The sequence below is a fragment of the Stomoxys calcitrans genome, chromosome 2 (genome assembly GCF_963082655.1).
Source record: "Stomoxys calcitrans chromosome 2, idStoCalc2.1, whole genome shotgun sequence".
Classification (NCBI taxonomy): Eukaryota; Metazoa; Arthropoda; class Insecta; order Diptera; family Muscidae; genus Stomoxys; species Stomoxys calcitrans.
The window spans coordinates 12,511,702-12,535,326 of NC_081553.1; the positions used below are offsets into that span (position 1 = coordinate 12,511,702).

Sequence of the window (23,625 nt, forward strand, 5' to 3'; positions counted from 1 at the left end):
CGGGCGTCTCTTGTCTTTAAAGTAGATCACTTCGGCATTTTGAAAAATGGTTCGGGCCAAATCTTCAGTTGTGGTCCGATTTCCAAAATTCTTTTTTTGTTAGATAGTGCTCAAAAATCCCCTACCCTTAATCCTAAAAGTCCGCTTGAGGTATCCAACATCTCCACTGGTTTCGGGAATATTCGACTTTTTTAAGTTTTCAAATTTTCGTCGAGATTGGTTTCGTACTTTGCTTTAGGAAGGCATTTGTGGTTCGATTTTCATTTTGATGCATGATTTGGATTGGATACGTCAACATCCGATAATTCAAATTAAATTTTAAAGTAAAAAAATTGAAGAAAATTGATTGTTTTGGGTTTTTGGTCAAAAAAAGTATTTTTATTTTAAGGTTGCTTAAATATCTTAACTTTTCTTTTATCAAAAAGGCATATTGTTGATGCGTTTTAAGTGAAGTTTGAAGAAGATATGTCAACTTAAACGGTGCAATATGTATTTCAAAATAGGCAATTTTTTATTAAAAATATTGGAAAAACCTCTCGAGCTCTCAAAACGCAAAGTTTAGATCCCTTATTCGAGCTTATGTTTTTTTTACTTCATATGTCCCCTAAACACCAAACAATATTTTTAGCCTCCACAGACAATTTACTAAAAAATTGCCGATTTTGAAATCATCTTTGTCCGAAATGGGTATTTTGGGGATTTTTGTAAGAAAATTCTGGCAAAATTTACTTTTGGTATTTTTAAGACACTTTTATCTGCAAAATTTAAAAAGAATTATATTATTATTATTATATTAAGATAGCCCCATTGGTTTTTTTTATTAGAATTTTTATCCTATTCTTTTTCGATTCTTTCCCACTGTGCAACGAGTAATCATCTCCCCACATGCCCTACACACGCTATCACTTGCCACACACATTTTGCATAAGTGAGATCGTAGTCCTATGTGTCCCGTTATGATACCGAAAGCTATACTGACTTCCGTCTTACTTCCTTTCAGTAATAGCCTCGTCTTTCAACGATCCGGATCTCCCATAGGATTTTTGTCATCTTACCGACCGGCTGGCCTATTCTAAACCTAGATTTTCCGAACATATTGTCTAAAATCTCCTCCCTATTCTTATTAGCAAAGATAGCAGTGTTACGCATATTAAGTGTTATTAGGGCTTGGCCCCCTTATTTATGTTGGTACTATCCCACGAAATATGGTGAGAATTCGCATCGCACCCGTTTAGTATCTCAATTCCAGTCTTTTTTGCCTTCCTCACCAGCCTTTGCATCTGTGATATGGGTGGCGGTGTCTGAGAGTTGTAATGCAGATAAAGTGATGTCAGGTATGCTCCCTGCCTTATCACGGTTTCATCCGGCGTTGACAACTCTGGGGAAAATGCATAATTTTAATTTTTTGACAAATAACGCAGGTTCTCGGCGTAGTACCAGTGCTGGAATAAAAAAATGGTTAGTAAATATGATTGAGTCCAGAAACTTTATTTCGTGTAAGTAAATGGACTTGGTGATGGTCTAATCGTCGGCTCCCTACTCATTAGGCTGCATTGAGTTTCCTCTCACTGCACTGCCAGATGTTTCAATATTTGGATCTTTGCATATTCTAATCTTCCAATCTTGAAAAATACAGCCATGGTCAAGTAGAACGCCGTGCCTTTGGTCTTAGCTAAACTTATCACGGAGACTTGATCAATGCCAACCACAAGAAGAGTTACTTCCAACTTCAAAACCTCTGGAACACCTCCCACAAAGTAAAATTTTGTGTGAAAAACTAAATTTAGACCCATTACGAATGTTGACTGTGGCATATGACAATGTTACCATTGACAAAAACCACATTTATCTGTGGAATAAAATGAGTAAATACACTTTTTTAAGACGTATAAAATTCGCAATCCTTGATGCTACACTCTAAGAGATATGCTTCAGGAAGCTCTACGTGCAACAGCGAAGTGGGCTACCGTAGATGGTCTAGGCGTAAATCCGTGCAAGACAGAAGTAGTTCTTTTCAAGTTTTTTACCTGTTTAGGCAAAGATCATTAAATTTTACAATTTTGGTTTGTTTCTCTGATGAGAAGATCTCAATGATCGGAGATTTTCTTTGCAAATGGAAAAGGAAAGCCAAAGATAGAAACACACACCAGCCACTATAGAAGATTTTTCAACCATATTTGGTGTGATGGCTTCTAGGGCTGTGAGTTATTTGAATCGTTTTAATTGCGTAATTTGAATCATATTAATTGCGAAAACGCCTCTATGATTACCACATTAACCACGCTCGACGACCTTGTCTATTAGCTGTACTTTTTCGCAATGCAAGTAGTTCTTTTCAGCAGGAGATACAAGTTTACAGAAAGCATAAAATACCTGAGTGTTCTGTTGGACAGGAAATAGAACCTTAAATCCAACATTTTGGAAAGGGCAAGAAAGGCAATTCTTGCCCTATACACCTATCATTGGTAAAAGTTGGGGGTTGAGACCGCGCGTCATGCACTGGGCATATACTGCAGTTGTCAGACCTATAACCCTATATGGTGTTGTCGTCTGGTGGACGGCGCTTTAAAACTCCATCTACTGTTCAATACTCAACCGGTTCCAAAGCCGCACTGAGGATGACAATGCAGCGACCACTGCCGTGAGGTTAAGGGACCATTCTCTTTGATCGTGTGGTGGCTACGAACACTGTGTTATCCTTGATACAATGTCCGATGTACCAGGCAGTGGCGCCGCTTTTTGATAAAAAGTACTGTACCACTATTTCTGATAGAACCGATTGGAACTACGATATCCCTGGTAATAGAAGTTACATACCGCCCGTAAAACGCAAACATAAATAATAGCATAAAATAAAAAGCAAAAAATTGTTTCATTTCAGCATTTCGTTTCAATATTTTTTATAAAAAAATTATTACTAAAAATTTCCTTGAGTGTATATTGTGCATGCAGTATCTATGATGTTATCGCAGCAAGCACTCAAATCAGCCTTCTTATGTAAAGGCGCAGAGGTAGTTCAGCGCTACAGATAGATTTAACCAGCTTTTACGAGGATATATAAGTGTAAGCGGTACACAGCTATTGAGTTTATCTGTACATCAATCCTGTACTTGGATATTTAACAAAACTGAGCAATTAATGAAGGATACAGACAAAGCAGTTACAATTAACAAGAAGAATATAGAAAAATATAGAATATTTTTTACACATTAGGACTTTAACGTGTAAAAATATCTTATTTGCAATATTTCACATGTTTTGCGCTTAATTTATTTGGTCTTGAAATAATTCATGCATCCGGTTATTGTCCGGCAGCAGACCATAGGGTACAAATAGGAGCACAGCTTTATCGCAACATATTAAAGAGACGGGACACAACATTGACTTTAAAGCTGTTAGAATTCTTGACAGAGAAAGAGAAATGACAATAAGAAATATACTCTTGAAAGTTTACGTATACAACAGAGGATAGAGAAATCAATGAACACGAAAGAGGACAAAGATAATACAAAGCTACAGTATTCCGTAGCAATAGTTAAGAGTGTAAACATAGTTCTGTGATATTAGTTTTAAATTTTTCGCTGCAATATTTTACATTATATATATTTATGTTCTTGGTTGTAAAATTCAAATACTATCTGGCCAAGTCCGATCGTGTTTCCATCTACTCCCCTGTCTGATATAATTACGTTAGATGCACAGCACAGATAGGATTATCAACTGACATGATAGCTGACACAAGGTGTTACCAATTCAAACGATAAAATTCTTTATGTGGAAATAATTTATTTATTGATTCAATATCAAAAATATGTAGAATTAATTGAAAGTTCATTTGCTCGATATTATCACCTTTTACCTTGACTATAGCTCTAAGTTTTTGTTTTTTGTTTTCGTCTTTACCTTGCTCTCTAAAATTATTTAAATATAAATCTCCAGCGTGGGAACGAAATGAAGTGGGGAAGATAATTTCTTAGTCACTCTTGGTATACAGAAAGAGCAGCCCGTTTGCTCTTTCGAGTTTAATTATACCCTACACCACTACTGTGGTACAGGGTATTATAACTTAGCGCATTTGTTTGTTTGGAAGGAAGAGAGATCAATGGGTCGATAAGTATACCGATCGACTCAGAATCACTTTCTGATTCTATTTAGTTATGTCCGTCTGTCCATGTATTCTTGTAATCAAGGTACAGGTCGCGTTTGTTGTCCGATTTTCACAAAATTTTACATATATCTCTTTTTGGTCCAAGGATGAACGCTATTGATTTTGAAAAAAATCGGTCCAGATTTAGATATATATCTTTCATTCGATGTGCTCTTTTAAAGCTGTAGAACGCACAATTTTGGTCCTATCCTTACAAAATTTGGCACAAAGTGTTTTTTTTTTTTTGTTTGACGTCCTAATATGTGTGCAAAATTTCATTGAAATCGGTTCAGATTTATATATCAACAAATAATGTCTTTGATTCAATGCTAAAATTCGTTGAGAATTTAAAGTTTCACATACAAATTTGGTAGTTGGTTTTTTCTAAGAGTTAGTTTTTTTCTGTGTACAAAAACACTTTTATTGATAGCATTATGATTTATGTTATACACCCTTCTTGGTTTTTCTTTTAGATGCCTTTCTACGACTAAGTCGCCAAATTTTCATGTCCGATTCTGAAGACGATTCAGACGGCAACAATGACCAACAACAGAATGGCAAAAGTACGGAAACATCCACAAATAATGAAGAAAGCAAGCGAAAAATCAATGGTGCCAATAAAATAACAACGGAAGAAGATATCGAAGAAGAGGAAGACGACAACCAAGTGGAAAACAACAATACTTGTACAACTAGCCACGATATACATCGTTATCCAAAACAACGACATGTACTGAGACGTAACAGTCAAAAGCCTAAAACTTCGGCGGCATTAAATGTGATCAATGCAAGTGAAACGATGCTACCTCAATCAATCTCTCCAACTAATGAATACTTAAGCCAACCCGATTTACACATAGAAAATGATCCAAACAGCACAGATGGTGCGGGTAATGACAGCGAAAGCACCATCAGCACCTATGATCTGCAACAAAGTCTTTCCAGCAGCACCACCAAAAGTTCCAAGAAGAGGCATTGTGAAAATGATGATGGTAAAATAACAGAAGATGAGCAAATAATTCATTCTAGACATCGCATCGCTAGCTTGGCAGCGTGCGATGACCAGACTTCATCATCATCATCAACATCATCCATGTCTATGGCGTCGAGACCACCTCCGTCATATAAGCTTGAGTTGAAACAAAACCTGCCAGGAAACACCTCGGCCTCACCCCTTTCATCTCCTTTGAAGAAACGAAAACTATCGCTAAATGACTACATCCAAGTACGTCGTAGTAGCAATGATATGGCCGAACTGGAGGAAAACAATAATGAGACCAATAATAATGATATTTTCAATGTAGAGGGTAGCATCTTGAGTGGATCTGTGGATGATGAGGTTGGCAGCAGTCAGACAACACCACAAAGGTCGAGTCAAAATGGCAGCAACAATATTTCAATGTTTCTCAATAACTCGTATCTCTTTACACCGGACAGTGGTGTTAGCCTAAATAATTCACTTACCACACCCGGCACCACAGATCACAGCGATGTAATGTATGCGGCGTCAACTTCTCAATATGCGGCCCGTTTTGTTCCTGCTCATCGTTTGTCGCCCTGTCTTGAGGACGACGACGACGATGATGATGTTGTTGACAACGACAATGGATGTGATAATGCTAATAATGTTGGAAACGGCAATGCCGCAGTAGATGAAGATGAAGGAGTTGTCGTGCTTAATAGTCGCAGATGTCAGCAGAAATTGGCGCGATATGAGCAAAAATTGGCAAGGGTACGTCGCAATTATCGCAAACAATTTGTGGACGATACAGAAAGCGAATAAGACCCCTCTATGGCTTTTCATTCTCCCACAGAGAACATCTGAAAACTCCCACATCATAGTTCGCTACACACCCAACACTTGCACTTATACATACATACATGCGTACACGCATATAGGAGACCTAAACAAAACAAGACTTACAAACATACAAACAACATGCATACACATACAAACAAGAATAAGTAGTAACGCATTTAGTTCGGCCGAGCCGATCTTTGGATACCCACCACTCACGGACGCATTAGAAACACAGTATATTCCCGCTGACTGGCATTTTAACAGTTATCCTTTCAATTTTACCTACCTTGCAGCTTTAAATGTAAAGGTATGGCAACTATGTTATATATTACAACAACTAATCGGGTACAAAATAACGGGTGATTGATCGGTATGAAATTATTTTCAAATGTGGTACGAATTGGAATGTACTTGTGACATTGGGTATCGCGGGTCTTAATACAGTTCACTGCTCTAAGTTTTGAATTGGCCGGAATCAATATTCACATTATCTGAACATTCTACGATTAACAAAGTCTATGAACTCCTTGTGAAACAGTTTAATACAACTCACTATTCTAAAATTGCAAGGAAAAGGGGTAAAAAAAGATGCCTTAAAGCTAAATTTCGACCTATAACCTAACCTAAATTTCTATAGACATCTAAAACAAATGTAGTCAAATTTTAACTGCACTTAGCACTAGAGGTGCGCACGAGTGTAGTCGTGTTACTCATGAGTCGCGTGATTCGTGAGTGAGATCCAAATCTAATCACGTGATCGTGCGTGGGTTTGATTGAATTAAATTTCTTTGTGAGTTATCGTGAATCACGACTCACAGCGCTAATCACGACTCACGAGAAAATCACGAAACACGAGTTATTACGACGCATAAGAAAATCACGACTTAGGGTTGGTGTTTTATTCTGCTTTCGGAAAATTCGCTAAAACTTTTAATTAATCAAATGTTTTTATTTCCATACCAAAACACGTTTTTTAACTTCACTTATTGTTTTCTATATTAAATTTATTTTATTTTTCGAAAATAAATAAAATAAAGCTAACCATTAAGGCGTATTTATCAGATGGCCGCATCTACCCCGCTGAGAGAATTTGATATGTCAATTAATTTTTGAATTCGCCGTAAAATAATATAAACTTCAAAATAAAGAAAGATTTAAAAAGCGCAGAAGAACACTGATAAAATTTACGTCAGTACAATGCCAGACATTAAATTGAAGAAGATTTGGAGCCAACATGTATGACAAAACGGCCAGGTGGTCTGGTGAAGCTCCCTTAAAGCTATAGTAGTCAAGAATGTCGGAAAGACTATTGCATGAAGATAATTTAGGCAGGAAAAAACGTGTTTGTGTAGCCATTATCCTGCATCTACTCTCGCAATTTCAGGGAAATCCCATCTTCCACTCAAATGAAGCTTAAATCCGGCATGGCGGCAGCTCCATAATATATAGAGGAAAGGTCCCCTGAACATACCAAGTTACATAGTATTTTGGCAGCATACTATATGCACTCTGAACGGCCACCCACCATGATGACAACGTCATGCTCGTAGCACTCAAATCAAGCTTAAATCCACCATGTGACCAGCGCAAGGTCAAAGTCCTAAAATTGCAATGGCTTTCAGGACATTCAGTAGTAAGAGCGGCAGTTCCATAATATATAGAGGAGGGGTCCCCTGAACATACCATGTTACACAGTATTTTGGCAGCATACTATATGCACTCTGAAGGGCCACGCACCATGATGACAACGTCATGCTCGACAACATCATGCTCGTAAAGCTCGTTCCGGTCCAAAGCCGCCAATAACTCGCCGCGTCATATCGAGCATCATAGGCACTCAGTATTTGCGCCAGAGTCGGTGCCGCCCGGCCTCTCTGAGACTCTCCGCTCGATACCGCTGATTGTCCGCGACTGCCGTTGCAGATACTCCGTATACAGCATTTCACTATTCGCAACCTGTAGACGCGCCCGGTAGCGCGCAGCTAAGTTTTATGTGACAGCAATGAACACCACACGGATCGGTACAGCCAGTTTTGTGGGTAAAGCCTCTGGAGCTTATTGGAATTTTGAACATTTTTAAATGTGTTTTCTTGCTTGACACTCGAAAATTAATAAACTTCTTTCTGCTTGCTCTGATTGGTCGAATCAAATTTGGCGAAAATTTTAAATGTCAGGGCGAATCGAATTTTCTTCGCCCTGTTTACAAATTTAGACATATCAAGTTCCCAAAAAAGATGCTTTGTTGTAGCAATTCGCCGATGCGGCCACCTTATTAAATACGTCTTGCTTACCATTTAGAACAATAAAACAAACAATTATGCCGACAATAATTGCCATAATGGTTTCAAGGGTGCTATAATTTTGTATGCCATTTTCCTCACTATAACCAGAGTACTTTTTCGCCTATTTTTCTCCTGCTTTACGCCGATGTTTGAAAAAAAATGATTCGCTTCATGGAAAAGTATTATTTTAGCCGTGATTCGCAATTTGTTTATGAGTCGTGATTTTTTCGTGAGTCGTGCATTAGCGTGCGTGAGTATGAGTGAACGTGAGTCGACATATAAAAGTGGTGTGCATCGTGCGTGAATAGTTTTTTTGTCCCGTGAGCGTGAGTGAAAAATCATTTACGTGCACATCTCTACTTTGCACGAATCTCAAAGTGTTTAATGTTCCAAAGCTCCCGGTCTTTATGGCAGATCCAATATGGTCAGATTTAGCTCGTATTTGGTCGAGGGGTGTAAAACCACACTTTTAGAAAAACAGGTCGACTAAAGTTGTCAATTTCAGTTGTTCAAATTTGTAGGTTACAAAATTATCTGTGCTCAATATTACCACGATTACAACAGCCAGACGAACTGACATGGATATACTTTAATCGATCGGAAATTTGTTACAAACGGAATAACACCGTTTTTCGGTGGTGGGTATAAAAAGTATTAGGAATATCTTCGAAGTGATGTGAATTCTTGGAATTCTTTACAAATGTTTTCAAGGTTATAAATCACGGAAAAGTTTTTCAACAAAAATTTTAAAATCGAAATTGCAGACAATTATTACAAATCATCATCACATCGTTGATATTTCTATTAGTTGTTACACACTGAATTACTTTTACAACTTTATTTTACTTTGATAAGAAATGTCGTGTCCTACTACAGAGTTAGAGTTAAGCCCTCAGGCAGTTGCAGCAGCAATTGAGTTGGCAGTGCAATTTTCGGTGAGATTTTGTAATTGCAGTGAAATAACACTCCTCGATTGCCGTTACAACAGCAACATTTAACGATTAAAGTTTAAAACAAATACCATGATAACCATTTTTCTGTGAATATTTCAAAAATTCAAAAAATATACAATATGCCTAAAAATACACAATTCATACATTTATACCTAAGTAAATCATTGATGTAATAAATTATTCTTAATTCTTCATGGAAAAAAAATAATTTTAAAAAATAATAAATAAAATGCATTTGAAAACGTATCAAATATTTCGTTTTCCATTTACGCCCTACTCCACAACTGTGGTACAGGGTATTATAACTTAGTTAACAACTAACTTGGATGTAAATCCAGTAGGCGAGCTCAGCAGTTTAAAAACCATTAAAAAGGAAGCGAACGGCGAATACACGGGATAAGAAATGTATACGATGTTTACAACTTTCAGAGTTGCTATTTTTGAAATGTTTGGTCGTGTAATAGGAGCTTAACGGAATGTGGACGAATGTACACATGTCATCCACAGCGCTAAGTCGTCCAAGGAGCTCGGCCTAGATGCTACACTGGTGCTGAAGAACCCGGTAGTCGAATACATGACACGAATCCTCAACCTATCTCTGAACATACTAACAGTCCCCTATACCTGGAAAATTAGCAAATTGATCGTACAGACCGACCTCCCTTCTCTCGCCAGTAGCCAAGACGCTTGAGGGACTTGCCCTTCCGAGCCTAGTTGGAGAATTTGCATTTGCTGAGCACCAGCACGGATTCCGTAGATTGCATAACACGATGATGCAATAGGAAGGCCCTCGTGGCTCTGGACCTTTCCACGCTTTTTAGGAGATCACTGGCACGAACATTCATCCCTGCCTAAAACATTGGATTACAAATTGTCTGTGTTTGTGGAATTTCGAAATAAGAAGTAGTAGCACCGTAGAGTGAAACAGGAAGTACAAGACAAGGCGTGATATCTCCACTTTGTAACCTCTACCTCTCCTGTATTACACACATTTCAGAAGGCATCGAGATAGTATCATATGCGGACAACTCGGCCTATATTGCGCGACGGTCCCGATGACCAGTAATTTTCAAAAAGTAGAAAATGACGTTTTTTTCCTAGGAGTTTCGAAGGCCCAAACACAAAATATTCGACCTAGGTGGCAACTCTACATTTAGAAATCATCTGGTAAAATTGTCGCTAGTTGTCATGGCGAAGCAATTAAAGGTGGTCTCATTTGTACAACAACCACAAGTCATACAGTGCAATCCGCCATCTTGCCACCAAGCTGATCGACGTTTTGCCACCACACCCAAAGAAATTTGTGTGTGTGTACGTGTGCGTACATGAGCAGAGAATATGCGAGAAGGAAGATGGCAACAAAGAGAATGCAAACAAAAATCTGACATCTCAATACCGTCAAACCTGGCCGGCTGTTAATAGCTTTTCGCGTGAGACCAACTTTTTAAATCCGTCTTGGCTAGTTGTGGTGTTTAATTGTTTGGTTTTTTTAAACCAAATTATGAAAAATAAACATTAGAGTATCAAAAAAAGTTTAGTGTATTATTATGAAATAAATGAAAAGTGGACCTACAAGGATGCAATTTAAGAAAAAAATTGTTTGCTAAAATGTCGTTAAATATTGTGTGTGAATTGTGTCGCCTTTGGTATGCAGTTTACGGAACTTTCCTCGTGTTTTTTGAGTCCCTACAGGGCGAAATTATTATTATCCAAATTGCCTGAAATTTTGCACACTGACTTCTCCATCTTCAACATTCGTGCCAAGTAGGGTTCAAATCGGTTCATAACCTGATATAGGTCCCATATAAATCAATCTCCCGATTATACTTCTAGAGCCACTAGATGGCGAAATTCTTATCCGATTTGGATATGACGATTTCCAGGATTGCAATATCCGAGCCAAGTATGGTCTGAATCGATCAATAACATGATATATCTCCCATATAATTCAATTCCGGAAGAAGTCAAATTGAGAGCAGGTTTATATGGAAGTTATATCAGGCTATAGACCGATTTGGACCATACTTAGACCGATTATTGTAATTCATAACAAGGCACTGCGTTCAAAATTTCAATTAAAACAGGTAAATAATGCGCTATCTAGGTGCTCAAGAAGTAAAGACTGATTTTAAGAGATATACGAGTTTTTCAAAAAAAAAACACAAAAATACATGAAATTTTATTTAAATCAATAGTACGGTCCATATTATTTAAAGGTTGAAGATTATTTTATGCAAATGTTGACCTAAGCCCCTCAAATGGTACATCCGCTTAGTCCATTTTTGGACTGATGTTATCTTCCAATGCGTCAATTGAAGTGGGCTTGTCTGTATAGACCCAAGACAAATTTAACAGGTAGGAGCAGTCGGCCAACAACAAAAAATCGAGCGCACTATCTGTCAAAATCAGTGATAAAGGCAACTCTGATTTTGATTATGTTACTAGTTGGCGCCATTTTTCTTTGCTTGTGTGTGCTGTGGTTCTTAACTATAAAGCACACACACAACCGAACGTTCTGAAATCTCGTTGACAGATAGTGTACTCCACGAGAAAAAATTGTACTCAACCGTTTGCTGTACACTACCTGAGTAAATTTGTCTTGTATAGACATGAGCTTTAACATAGCCCCACAAAAAATAGTGTAAAGGCACTTAATCGCACGATCTAGGCGGCCATTTGAACGGCCCCTAACGTAAAATAAAATGTTCAACGAACTCGCCTATCAACAAGTCCATTGTTACGCGTACTGTGTGGCATGTGGCACCGTCTTGTTGGAACCACATGTCATGCAAGTCAAACTCTTGCAAGTTGGGCAAAAAAAAGTTGGATATCATCTGATGATTGCGCTTACCATTTATACATACGTTACGATTCGCATCATCTTTGCAGAAGTACAGTCCAATGACACCACCAGCCCATAAACCAGAGGACGCATTTTGATAAAATTTAATAATTTGCAAACGTTGTTGTTAAATTATAGACCAAACTAAAGAAGTTTTACAGTAAAACAAAATACCAAAAAGATAATAGCTTAAAAAATATCACCCTTTATAAAAGCGCGATCCGTTTATATGGGAGCAGGTTATAAACCGATTTGAACCATATTTGGCGTGGATGTTGGGGTTCAAATGAGAGGAAAACGATAAATTTTCCGTAGCCCCTTCCTTCCCTAAAAATGTTGACAGGGAATACAAACAAAATTGTATTCTGCAATTCACTTAAGCTAGTGAAACGAAAACCTTCACTTTTAGTTGTTCCATTGTGAAAAATATTCATACATTTTTTGGCAGGGAATACAAACAAAATTGCTTCAGTTTACGATGAAAAAACTACACAACTAAAAACACTTAATTAAGGCTCTATTACTCGGCTCGTAGTTGTCTTATTACATGTCCAATTTAGCACATGTAAAGTTGTACATGTCGTCTGGTACAAATGAAACTAACATATGAAAATAACTTTTCCAAATAATTTTTTTGTTTAGAGCTAGCTCTTTTCCTTCTGACAAAAACATAAGGAAATGTGATGTTTTTGTTGTCACTCGAATAAAAGCAACTCCAAATTCAATTGTTTTCACAAATTTATGGTTTAACAAAGCTTTCTCACAACTAACAATTTTTACGCCTAAAAAAATTAGCCAAATTTATAGGTTATGTCATACGTAAATAACATACAAGTGCGATGGCAAAGATGTAAAAATGTATGTAAATTCACCTTAGTTGTTTTCCATAATAAACCCATAAGGTTACCTTCCATAACCGACCGACGACATGGCGGCACCAATTAACAAACATTTTCTCAACCACAACCACATTTTGTTCCTCATAGTCTGTGCGAAGTTAAGTGACACTGAATTCTTGCCCAACAGCCTAACACATCGCCTTAGTGCCCAGCAATTAATTTGAAATGAAATAGAAAATTTTAACACCTTCCGTAGTATAAAAATTGCGATGTTTATTGCAATTTCAAATGTATGTTGTTGTCGTTGTTGTTGTCACATTTTCATGTGGAGGTGGCGATCCTCGTCAAGCTGCTGTAAGTGAGCAAGCGGATCGCCGCAGGAAGAGAGTGGCCATTGGTTATTTAAATGTGCCAATAACTCGCCTTGTCATATCGAGCATCATAGGCCCTCAGTATTTGTGCCAGAGCCGGTTTCGCCCGGCCTCTCCCAGAGATTATTCGCTCAATACCGCTGACTGTCCGCGACTGCCCTTGCAGCATCTCCGTATGGAGCATTCCACTATCCGCAACCTGTTAGCTCGTAGCTAAGCTTCTCGTGACTGCAATGAATACCACACCGATCGGACCTCAAAGTATCGGCCTGTGTGGTGCTCACAACTATCCCGTACCGGGTTCAAATGTATGTAGTAGTAGTAGGTAATAGTAGTGTAGTATACTATGCAAGAATAATCAGAACACACTGCTTGTGTAATGGATGCAAACTTTATTCAATAATTTATTTATAACCAATGTTATGTTTGTGTGTGTGTTTGTATGAGTTCTATCTCAACTTCTCATTTCTATTTGAGGGATAAATGGATCATAATTAAATTATTTAGCTTATCATTAATTGTAAATCCTTATAATATAAGATACAATGTAAACAAAAATTGTTCTCTGTGTTTAAACCTAATTTAAATTAAGAATAAAAATATGTTTTCATGTTATACTTGAAATGTTTTGACTGCCACAAAGTCATTTCTGGGAAACACTAAAAAAGGAATATAAATATAGGCCGGTTTGTTTTATTGTTTTGCTTACAAAAGAACACACACAATAAATAAAAAAATAAGGGAGTAGAAGAGATCTCAAAAATGTAAAATAAAAGTGGACAAACAGGGCTGAAATTTAGTAACGAATTTAAAATATTTAGAATTGATATTTTCAAACTTTGAGGTACAATTTTTGATAACCATAATAACATCATTATACATACATCAATTTCAAGTTGAATGGAGAAAATTTTTCGATATAAAAAATATATTGAAATATAATACAAAAAAAAATAAACGAAAGAATCGGAAACGCTTGTTCAAATATAATTTTTCTAAGCATCGGAGTTCATGTCGCTCGGCTTGTAGGGCAAATTAAGTTCTTTACACAGGTCTATTACATATTTTTCTAGTGCCGATCCGGCCCTGTAAAACAATGAGAGAATTTATATGAAAACAATTTATTAGGCAGCATAGAGGAGACAAAAACTCACTCATAAATTTCATTTCCTTTGACATTGTACTCATCACAATTTCCAAATACAAGTTCTATGTCTCGCATCACCTCTTCATTGATTTGGTAGGAACCCATATTCAACTTTGATTTTACTTTAGCAAAATCCATGGGATTTTTGATGATCTCGTAGTAATCGGGCACTTCAGACTGCGACACCGGTCTTAAAAACGGCCATGCATTATCATGCTTCATGATTTTTTCTAGCAATTCATATAAAACTGAATTATTCAAAGGTAAATTATCGGCAGTGCGACGTATGGATCGCCGGCTATTAGATGACTTCGATGAATCTGCTTGTTCGGTTTTTGAGTTTGCTAAAGAGTTTCGCTGCGATGAAGGACGTGATGGTCGGCCACGTTTTACTAGAGGTTCATCATCATCGCTGCTGTCATTTTCAGAATTGGAATCTAAAAAAAAAGAAAAGAAAACACACTTTATACTGATCAAGCAAAAAAAAACCTAATGTTTCCTACCATTTAGTCGACTCTTTCTTTTTTTGCTGCCTTCAATTGCTTTACACTTGCTGCACAAGAAGTTGTAACGAGGCATACGTTTAAGTTTAATACACTCTAAATGGAAGGAGTCCTTACATGTAGTGCATGACAGCTCGCTGCCGTCGTAGGAGCAGATGTTACAAACATTTTCATCCCTAAAAGGAAAAAATAAAACATAATGTAAGTTAAACGCTTACACAGACAAAAAAAATATGATAGAATGATAAACCAGTTTTGGAGCAACTTTTATAACGCAAAGAAAAAGACAAAAATAGAAAATATCTATTGTATAAAAATATATATTGTATGATAGCTTTATAAAAACTTTTGGTGTTTTGTATAGGATATTGTGAAGCGGCAGACCATTAAGATAAATGCTTCTATTCAAAGAATAACATAGCGAAATCACTGCTTACAAAGTTAGACAACAATGTGCTATTGTTTATGTATATGACGGCTTCTTAGAGTGTGATTTCTAGTATGCCAAGACCGTTTTAAACGAGACTTATCAAATACAATTGATTACAAATGTAAATTTGCTCATGAACATTCCATTAAGTACTTGGGCAAACTTTCGATGATGCGGGGCATCCAGTGCGACATCTCTTTGGAGAGAAGCTTTTACATGGCTTCTATGCATGGCATAGCACCACACAAATGACGCCACCATAAGGAGGGGAAAACTACCGTTAAACATTTTTTTCTGATATTCTCGCCAGGATACAAATGGATTGTGGTACTCTATATACACAAAACCTTTTCCGAGTTCGAAGTGGGACTCTTTAAGCTTACTTTCTTCTTAAACGCAAAAGAGACAAACTCACTCTCCTCCAATGGTAATAAAAACAAAACGCAGCGCATTTGGCGCTTTTGCTGCTTATTACTTCACCAACATGTGGTATAGTCAGCAATGACATCATCAAAGGCCACATACCGGTTCGTTTACAAATTACATAAAAATATTAACCAAATGTTAAAGATATAAAAATATATTGGGTTGCCCAAAAAGTAATTCGGATTTTTTAAAAGAAAGTAAATGCAGTTTTAATAAAACTTAGAATGAACTTTAATCAAATATACATTTTTTACACTTTTTTTCTAAAGCAAGCTAAAAATCACAGCTGATAACTGACAGAAGAAAGAATGCAATTACACAAGCTGTGAAAAAATTTGTTAACTCCGACTATATGAAAAGTCCGCAAATACTTTTTGGGCAACCCAATAAATAAATGCTACAAATATAAAAAAATATTATAGTTGTAAAAATATGTATATATATAAACTAAAAATGTTAAATATATTGAAACCAAAAAAATATATATAAGTAAATAAAGAAAAATAACAGAAGTATAAAATCTATAAAAAACAACAAATATATAAAATATTAAATATTAAAATTTTTCATTAACTTGTATTATTTTATTAAAAATTTAAAGCTTTTTGCTTTTATTTAGATTACATTGCTGGCTATAGGCGATTTCGAAAGCTATTCAAAGAATAGCACAGCAAAAAACTTTCAAAAGTAAGGCAAAATGTGTGATGTTGCTTAAAGCATTTGTGATGTGGCTTAAAGCATTTTTCCGTATCATGATTTGTGATTCGCCAAGAATTTTCATCAGCGGAATTTGTCAAATGGATCATGGTGTTTCACATACCAACCCAACTAGAGTAAGTTGTAAACACACATCTGAATTTGAACAGGGTTCTTAAAGACGACTTGATTCACAAGCGCAATAGAAAAGAAGTAAAATCTTACTACCCATATTCAAATCCAACTTATCCAACAATGACAATAGCAACGAATAAACACAATTTTGCCGAACTTATTTGTTCTCTGCACTGAGACCAGCCATTGAATAGAAAGCATTAAACGAAATGGTTACAGCCGGAAAATATCCTGCAATGGAATCTAAATAAGATGTAGTCCATTAGTCAAGTAAGGTCTTAGGGTTTGGCAAACATTTGAGCAAATAAATAAATAAAAAAAATTAAATAATAATAAGATTTAAGGCCAAAAAAAAAGAAAGCGTATACAGATAAAAATTTAAACTTTAAAGTAATCACAAAATTTATTTCAATTTTTAGCCAGTTTTTTTGTATTTTTCATGTTTTTTAACTTTTTTAGATTTTAAAAAGTATTAAAATTTCTTAAATTTTTTATTAAAATGCAACAAATATATACAATATTAAAAATATAAAAATTGAAAAAAACATATATAAATAACTAAAATACTTATACATACAATACAATACAAATAAAATAAATGAAAATGATAAAATTAGGTACAAAAAAATATATATAAAATATTTGAGAAAAAAAAAATAAAAAATAAAAATATATAAAAAATAAATAAAAATATATATAAAAAAAAAATATAAATATAATAAAACATAAAAAATATATATAAAAAATAAAAAAATATATACATATAAAAAACTAAAAAAAAATATATTTATAAAAACAATAAAATGTTGTATAAATTTATAAAAAAATTATGTACATGCGCATAAAAAAATAAATATATAAAATAATACAAAAAATTTACAAATATTTAAAACTTAAAAAAATTGATGCAAATATTTAAAAAATATATATATATATATAAAATAAATACAAACATTTTTCAATATTTTGTAAATTTTTAATAAAAATTTTAACTTTAAAATAAGGGTTTTTTTGGAGAATGTGCAATTTACGAGCCCGGCACGGGATAACTGTGAGCACCAAACAGGCTGGAACTTTGAGGTCTCATCTGTGCGGTGCTCATAGCTGACACGAGAAGCTTAGCTGCGAGCTATTGGCCGCGTCCACAGGTTGCGGATAGTGGAATGCTCCATACGGAGTAGTTGCAAAGACAAAAGCGAACAATCAGCGGTATCAAGTGGATAATCTCAGATAGAGAGAATTGCGGCACCGGCTCTTGCATAAATACTGAGTGACTATGATTTTCGACATGACAAGGCGAGTTAAATGTGGCTTGAACGCCCGCGGCCATCCGAAGGCCCCAACATTTTGGTTTACGGATAAAAATATTAATGTAATGCAATGGCCACATCCTTAACCGTACTTTAATCCTATCGAGAATATTTCAAAACCAAATGTTTATTTGTCGGAAAATTAGCCTGGAGAGCAATATCACATAATATATTTCATAATTTTATATATTTCATATTTAGAAGATATACATGTTTCATATAGAATAAAGGACTCGAGACGAAATATGGATTTCAATATTTTTTTTGTAGCTTAAATTGAGGGTCCTATAGTTTTGTCCACTTATATTTTGACTTAAAATGGTTTTTAAATTTTAACTTTTTTTATTAAATTCTAAATTCCCTTAGTTTTTGTCTTTCAATAATAAAGATATAGCTAAATAAAAAAATTCAAGAAAATGGTAACATTGTTTTCTTAAAAAAGTATACTGAGGGAGTGCTTAGGGTTTGGCCATTTCTGTATATAGATAAAAAAAAAAACAAAAAAAACACAAAGAAAAAAAAACAAAAAAAAAACAATAAAAACTAAAAATTTAAAAAAAAGTGATATAAAACTACAAAACGAACAAATAAAAAAAAAACAAGAGAAAGAAAATTGAAAGGAAAAAAGTGAATATATAAAATTATCGACAAATTTTGAGTAGTATTTAATTCCTGATTTATATTTTAAGATCAATTTTTATGTTAACTTTTATTATATGTACTATAAATTATTGTTGGTAATATTAGGTAAATTCATGAGATTAACTATTTTTTGAGCAGTATTGAATTCCTGATTTATATTAAAAAAAAACTTTTATGAATTGTTAATTTTGTAGTGTTTTAGTCATATATGTTCTAACGACTTGACTAAAAAATGAGCAAATTAAATTAAAAAAAAATTAAATTAAAAATGTAAAAAAAATATTTACTTTAAAAATGCAAAATAATACAAAAAGACCAAAAAATAAGACTATATCTTAATAAATATAAAATAAACTAATAAAAAATATATCAAAAAATTTTACTAAAAATTAAGAAAATATACTTACTCATCAACATCGGATCCATTATTTGATGCTTCATTTCCATTAAGTTCTTCTCCATCGCCTTCGCCCTCATCATTGTCCACTTCATCTTCTTCGCCATCTTCATCTGCTTCACATTCTTCTTCATCTCCATCGTCTTGCAAAGGATCTTGTTCGACATCTTCATCATCTTCCTCCAACATATCTTCAATTTCATTTGACTGTAAATTTTTGCCACGTCCTTTATCATTTGTTCGAGTCTTTTCAGATGACACGGAAGCAGCGTCGCTGTTATCATCCTCAACAATAAACTTGCGCTTCTTTCTTTGAGAGCTGGTTTTGTTTTTCTTATCCTGTTCATTTCCGATACCTAGTTTGTCTACGCACCGCTTACAATACCAATTTCCTTCGGGTACAGTTTTCATTTTTGGTTTCATGCAGAACATATGTGTTCCTGCATTGCATTCATCGCAAAGCAACATTTTGTCAGGGTCACTGCCGCGACGACAGACGACGCAATTGGATTTATTTGTTGAACGGGTCCACATAATGCAATCGTGCAGAAGGTTCAAATGCAGAAATACCTAGCAAAATAATGTTGATATTGAAAAAAGTCAGCGAATTTAATTAATTATTCAGATGAGGAACATGGGGAATTGTTTACCTGTGAATAACTTGTACTTTCCATCAGCGATACTTCCCATTGGCGCAAGCGATTTGTACACTGCTGTTGTTTGCGTTCTAGAGTTTCCTTATCCTTGACATTTGATGGGACACCAAATGGTTCCTTCATGAAGCGTCTTTCAATACCTTGTTCCACTTGCAACAGAGCTGAAGCTAGTTGTTTTACATATGAACGTAATGTATCAGAATCATGTAGTGAGATGCCTTCATCAGCAGAGTCTTCAGAATCTATTTCCAGAGTTTCTCCTAAAGTTTCTCCAGGGTCACGGTAAGGTCTTCCTGCGTAATTTCTCTCTTCTGACTCTTTGGGTTCATTTTCATTGTCAGACTCTTCATTTTCGTCGTCTTCATCTTCAGCCGCTTCTGTTGAATTTGTTGCAGTTTTGCTTGGCCCCCACTGCAATCTTGATTGAGGATCATAGCTACTGTTGTGTACATCTTTCCTCCACTTCTCCATATCTTTTACTTTTAAACGGCCAAGATCGCCGGTATATATATCGCTCTCAAACTGAAGGATCCTTTGCACCAATGCCCCGTACATAACGTCATTGAGATCGGAAGTCTCAAGAGAAAAGCCAAAATTGGCATTGCTGTATTTACGAGAGGTATCGCTCATCATAATGTTATGAAACTTTTGTATTGCCTTTGCTTCCACATTAAGGAAGTCCTCAGGACAATTTTTTATGTGCTCAACAATAAGATCTTTTAACGTTGTAAGTTGCTCCTTTAAGTCGTTCTCCCGATAACCCAATGGATTTAAAGATTCAATCAAAGCTTCGAGGTCTTCTTTCTTATATAGATAAGACCACTTTTGCCGATCAGTATTTTTCTCATCGTGTACTATACATTCACGAGGATTTCCTGTGCACATATACAACTGATATTGTGTGGGTGGTGTTGTGCGCTCTTCGTCGACGTCCATTTTGACTTCACCATTCGCATGACCGTTAACAATACCATTTACTGCGCCATTTTGTTGGTTTTGGTTTTCTTTATCCTCTTGGGCTGCTTGTGAATTTTCTTTTTTTCCCTTCTTTTCCTCTTCAGTGTACATTTTAAGCAAATAAGCTCGAAGCTCCTTTCGATTTTTTGGCAAATTAGCTCTGTTTGCCAATACGCCAGTTGGCAAGACGTTCTTGGGCGGATTTTCCAAACATTTGTCCATGCACTCTGTAGGATGTTCAACAAATATACCGGCCATCGATTCCAAAACATAGTATTTGCGATACGCTCTATCCATGCCTAGATACACAAGGAAATTGAAAAGTGTGCTATACGTTTTTGCTATAGTGTTTTCGTATTTTTTATGTTCCCTCTCGGAAAGTGCCAACAATTCAGCTACTTTTTTGTTCAACTTATCTTCCATGCTTTTTTTCTTCTCTGGATTATTTTTGACCTCGTCATCCAAACACTGTACATTAAATTCATTTGTTAATTGTTTTCTTTGCGCCTGTACTTTGGATAATCTTTGGTTTTCGGCAATAATCATTGCCCTTAACTCCTGCCTAGCTGTTGCCATTTGTTCCATGCGTTCCTCAATGAGGTTAATGGTTGGGGAATAGGTTAATATTTGAGCCATTAGACACTTGATGACACGCATTATGTCGGAGAATGGTAACTGATAAATGGTGTACAATTTCAGAGCCCGAAGGATGTGAGGGTGCTGCATTGTTAAAGCTAAGCCGGGATCTTCACTTGATGTGTAACCATTTCTATACATTATACGCCATTTTTCAGCCGCTTTATTTTTAACTATAGCCCCTGAAGCCAATAAATGCAAACGCAACACTTCACTTACTGTCAGTGCATCCAAAGGCAGTTGGTTGAGCTTAAAGTAAAAATGCCTTCTAACGTACAAATGAGCCCAGAAAGGAATGGATTGAGTCGATCTAATATAGTCGACATACACCTCTTCCTCCTCCTCACGCTGCAGATCGAAAATGGTGCCCAAAAGAATCAATATTATATCGGACAGTGGACCAGCCACTTCTCTGACAGTAAACGAACGTGTCATTTCGAAAAAGCTCAAATTTCCTCTAAAAACCTCGATTCCAGAAAGCAGTCCCGCATAGGTATGCATAAATTCACGAAGCATAAAAGCATCACCCACCATTTTAATGGGTATAACGGTTTTGACAGGAGCGAACTTTGGCAACAATCGTTGATCACTTCGCTCTAAATCATCGGTTTTGGTAAGCAATGCATTGCATTCCTCCTCAATACTTTCCATTAGCTTGGCCCTTTTTTCGGCTCTCTCACGCATCTGAGCCATAAGAGTCTCCTCTCTGGCCCGCTTTTTGCGTTCCATTTCCTCCTTCAATAATTTGGCCTTTGCTTCCTGTTCCTCGGCCTTCTCTTGTTTTGTTTTTTCCTGCTTTGTGTCTTGTTTCGAAGTGGACTTATCCTGGTCTTTTTTGTTGAAGTAATTGTTTAGAGTAGATTGTTTTTTACTTTCATCAGCTTTCTTTGTTTTGGCTGGAGTGAAGTGGGGCATTTTCCCTATGAATATGGTCTGGAAAGTAATTTTGCGGCTGGTAATGAATTTCTCATATGATTCTGGTTTTGGTCTCAATATGCCATCCACCCGTACCACGTTACTTTTAATGAACATCTGCAAATTTTCACCAGTAAATTCGAATTTTTTTCTGCGTATTCTCTCATACGGCGCTATAACTTCCCCAGGCTTCCCTTTACTTTTCAGCTTGTACATGAGCTGATCTGTGTCCTCGTAAACACCATTAGAGGGAACCTTGTTGTCTGGTGAACTAATACCCACAACTGTATATACCGTATTGTTATTCTTTCCAGACATTTGCACATCCTCGCCAATGAAAAAGCGTTTACGAAGAAATCGAAATGTCAGCGCGTTAAGAACATTCAATGAACTTTGTTTGGCATGCTCTACGACCAACATTACTGGCGGCCTAAGACAGTCTTTAAATAACTCCATTTTCTTGCGAGCCCTTTTCTCGCTTTTTAAAGCCTCTGCGTAGGTAAGGTTGTCTTTGCCGGTGGCTTCGCACTGCCACACGGTACTGTTAATAGCCATCACATGTCGAAAGTAATCTCTGTATAACAAATAAATTGAAAATTCTCAAGTCAATGGTACTTCAGTGCAGAAAAACTTACTCATAATCCTTGAATATTTCCTTGGTCACCTCACAGAAGAAAACATCCTCGTTATCGTGAAATGTCTCATCCTTATTCTTTGAAGGCGCATTGTCGAAGCCATCTCGCTTACAAATGGGCATTTTAACTACACAAACGATGAAATTTAATCCAACAACCAATTTTCTAAGTTTTTTTGCTCAGCCTTCTTTCACCAGTAGAAAAAAGCCCAAAGCCTGTAGTGTTTACACAACTTGAACTTGTAAAGGTGTTTGTGCGCGCTTGTATGTGTAAACTCGCATAAAATTTTCCAAACAGCCAAAAAACTAAGTATTTTAAAAACTTTAATTTCTCTATTCCTGTTACGATAAAATTAAAAAACAGATATTATACTGCTAGCGAACAGAACGTTGTTTCCATTTAATAATATGACGCGCACAAATAAATTGACCAAGATAAATTATTTTGGCAAAATTCACGCGCGAAAATTTTGGTTGGTTTTGGCGTGTTTGCTTTTTCTTTGATGATACCAAACGCGTTGAACTAACGAAAACGAACTAAATGGCATCACCCAGGGTAGATTAAAAATGGAAGAGACCAAGGTAGACAAATAGACGGTTCGGCTTGCTGCTCAGCTGATGAAATTAGGTCATTTCAAATATGTAGCTCGCACAAAAAGATCAAATGCGTCCTTCAAATTTGTGTGTTTGTAATTTTTTATATATAATATTATTTTTTATGTTAGGATCAGCCATCATAAATTTTTTTATAATTTTTGGCAATACTTGACATTGAGGATGGCAACTGTTCTCTTTTTACATTCATTCTTTGTTTACGTTTTCCGCTATTTGATAACATTTTCATAAAGTGGATAGGCCCCATGAATATCATTGAGGATGTCAAATCTGCCGATTAAAAATGTCATC

The 23,625-nt window shown here is 35.8% G+C and overlaps 2 protein-coding genes across 4 annotated transcripts in view; one reads left to right on the forward strand and one right to left on the reverse strand.

Annotated features, from left to right (window-relative positions):
- LOC106080620 (DDB1- and CUL4-associated factor 5) overlaps window positions 1-9,429 on the forward strand; it is a 53,965-nt gene extending 44,536 nt beyond the window's left edge. For all 3 annotated transcript variants that reach the window (XM_013242032.2, XM_013242031.2, XM_013242030.2), the window contains exon 9: window positions 4,621-9,429. In XM_013242032.2, the coding sequence (XP_013097486.2) occupies window positions 4,621-5,930 (1,310 nt within the window). In that variant the 3' untranslated portion in view covers window positions 5,931-9,429. The remainder of the gene's footprint in view (window positions 1-4,620) is intronic.
- A 4,178-nt stretch (window positions 9,430-13,607) lies between these two features.
- LOC106080626 (bromodomain adjacent to zinc finger domain protein 1A) lies at window positions 13,608-23,237 on the reverse strand. The gene is made up of 6 exons (XM_013242040.2): window positions 22,721-23,237; window positions 19,572-22,659; window positions 18,932-19,491; window positions 14,886-15,061; window positions 14,390-14,819; window positions 13,608-14,321 (listed from the first exon to the last, which is right to left on the reverse strand). Exons 1-6 carry the CDS (start codon window positions 22,840-22,842, stop codon window positions 14,231-14,233), a joined length of 4,467 nt encoding a protein of 1,488 aa, XP_013097494.2. The 5' UTR covers window positions 22,843-23,237; the 3' UTR covers window positions 13,608-14,230.
- Between the last annotated feature and the right edge of the window lie 388 nt (window positions 23,238-23,625).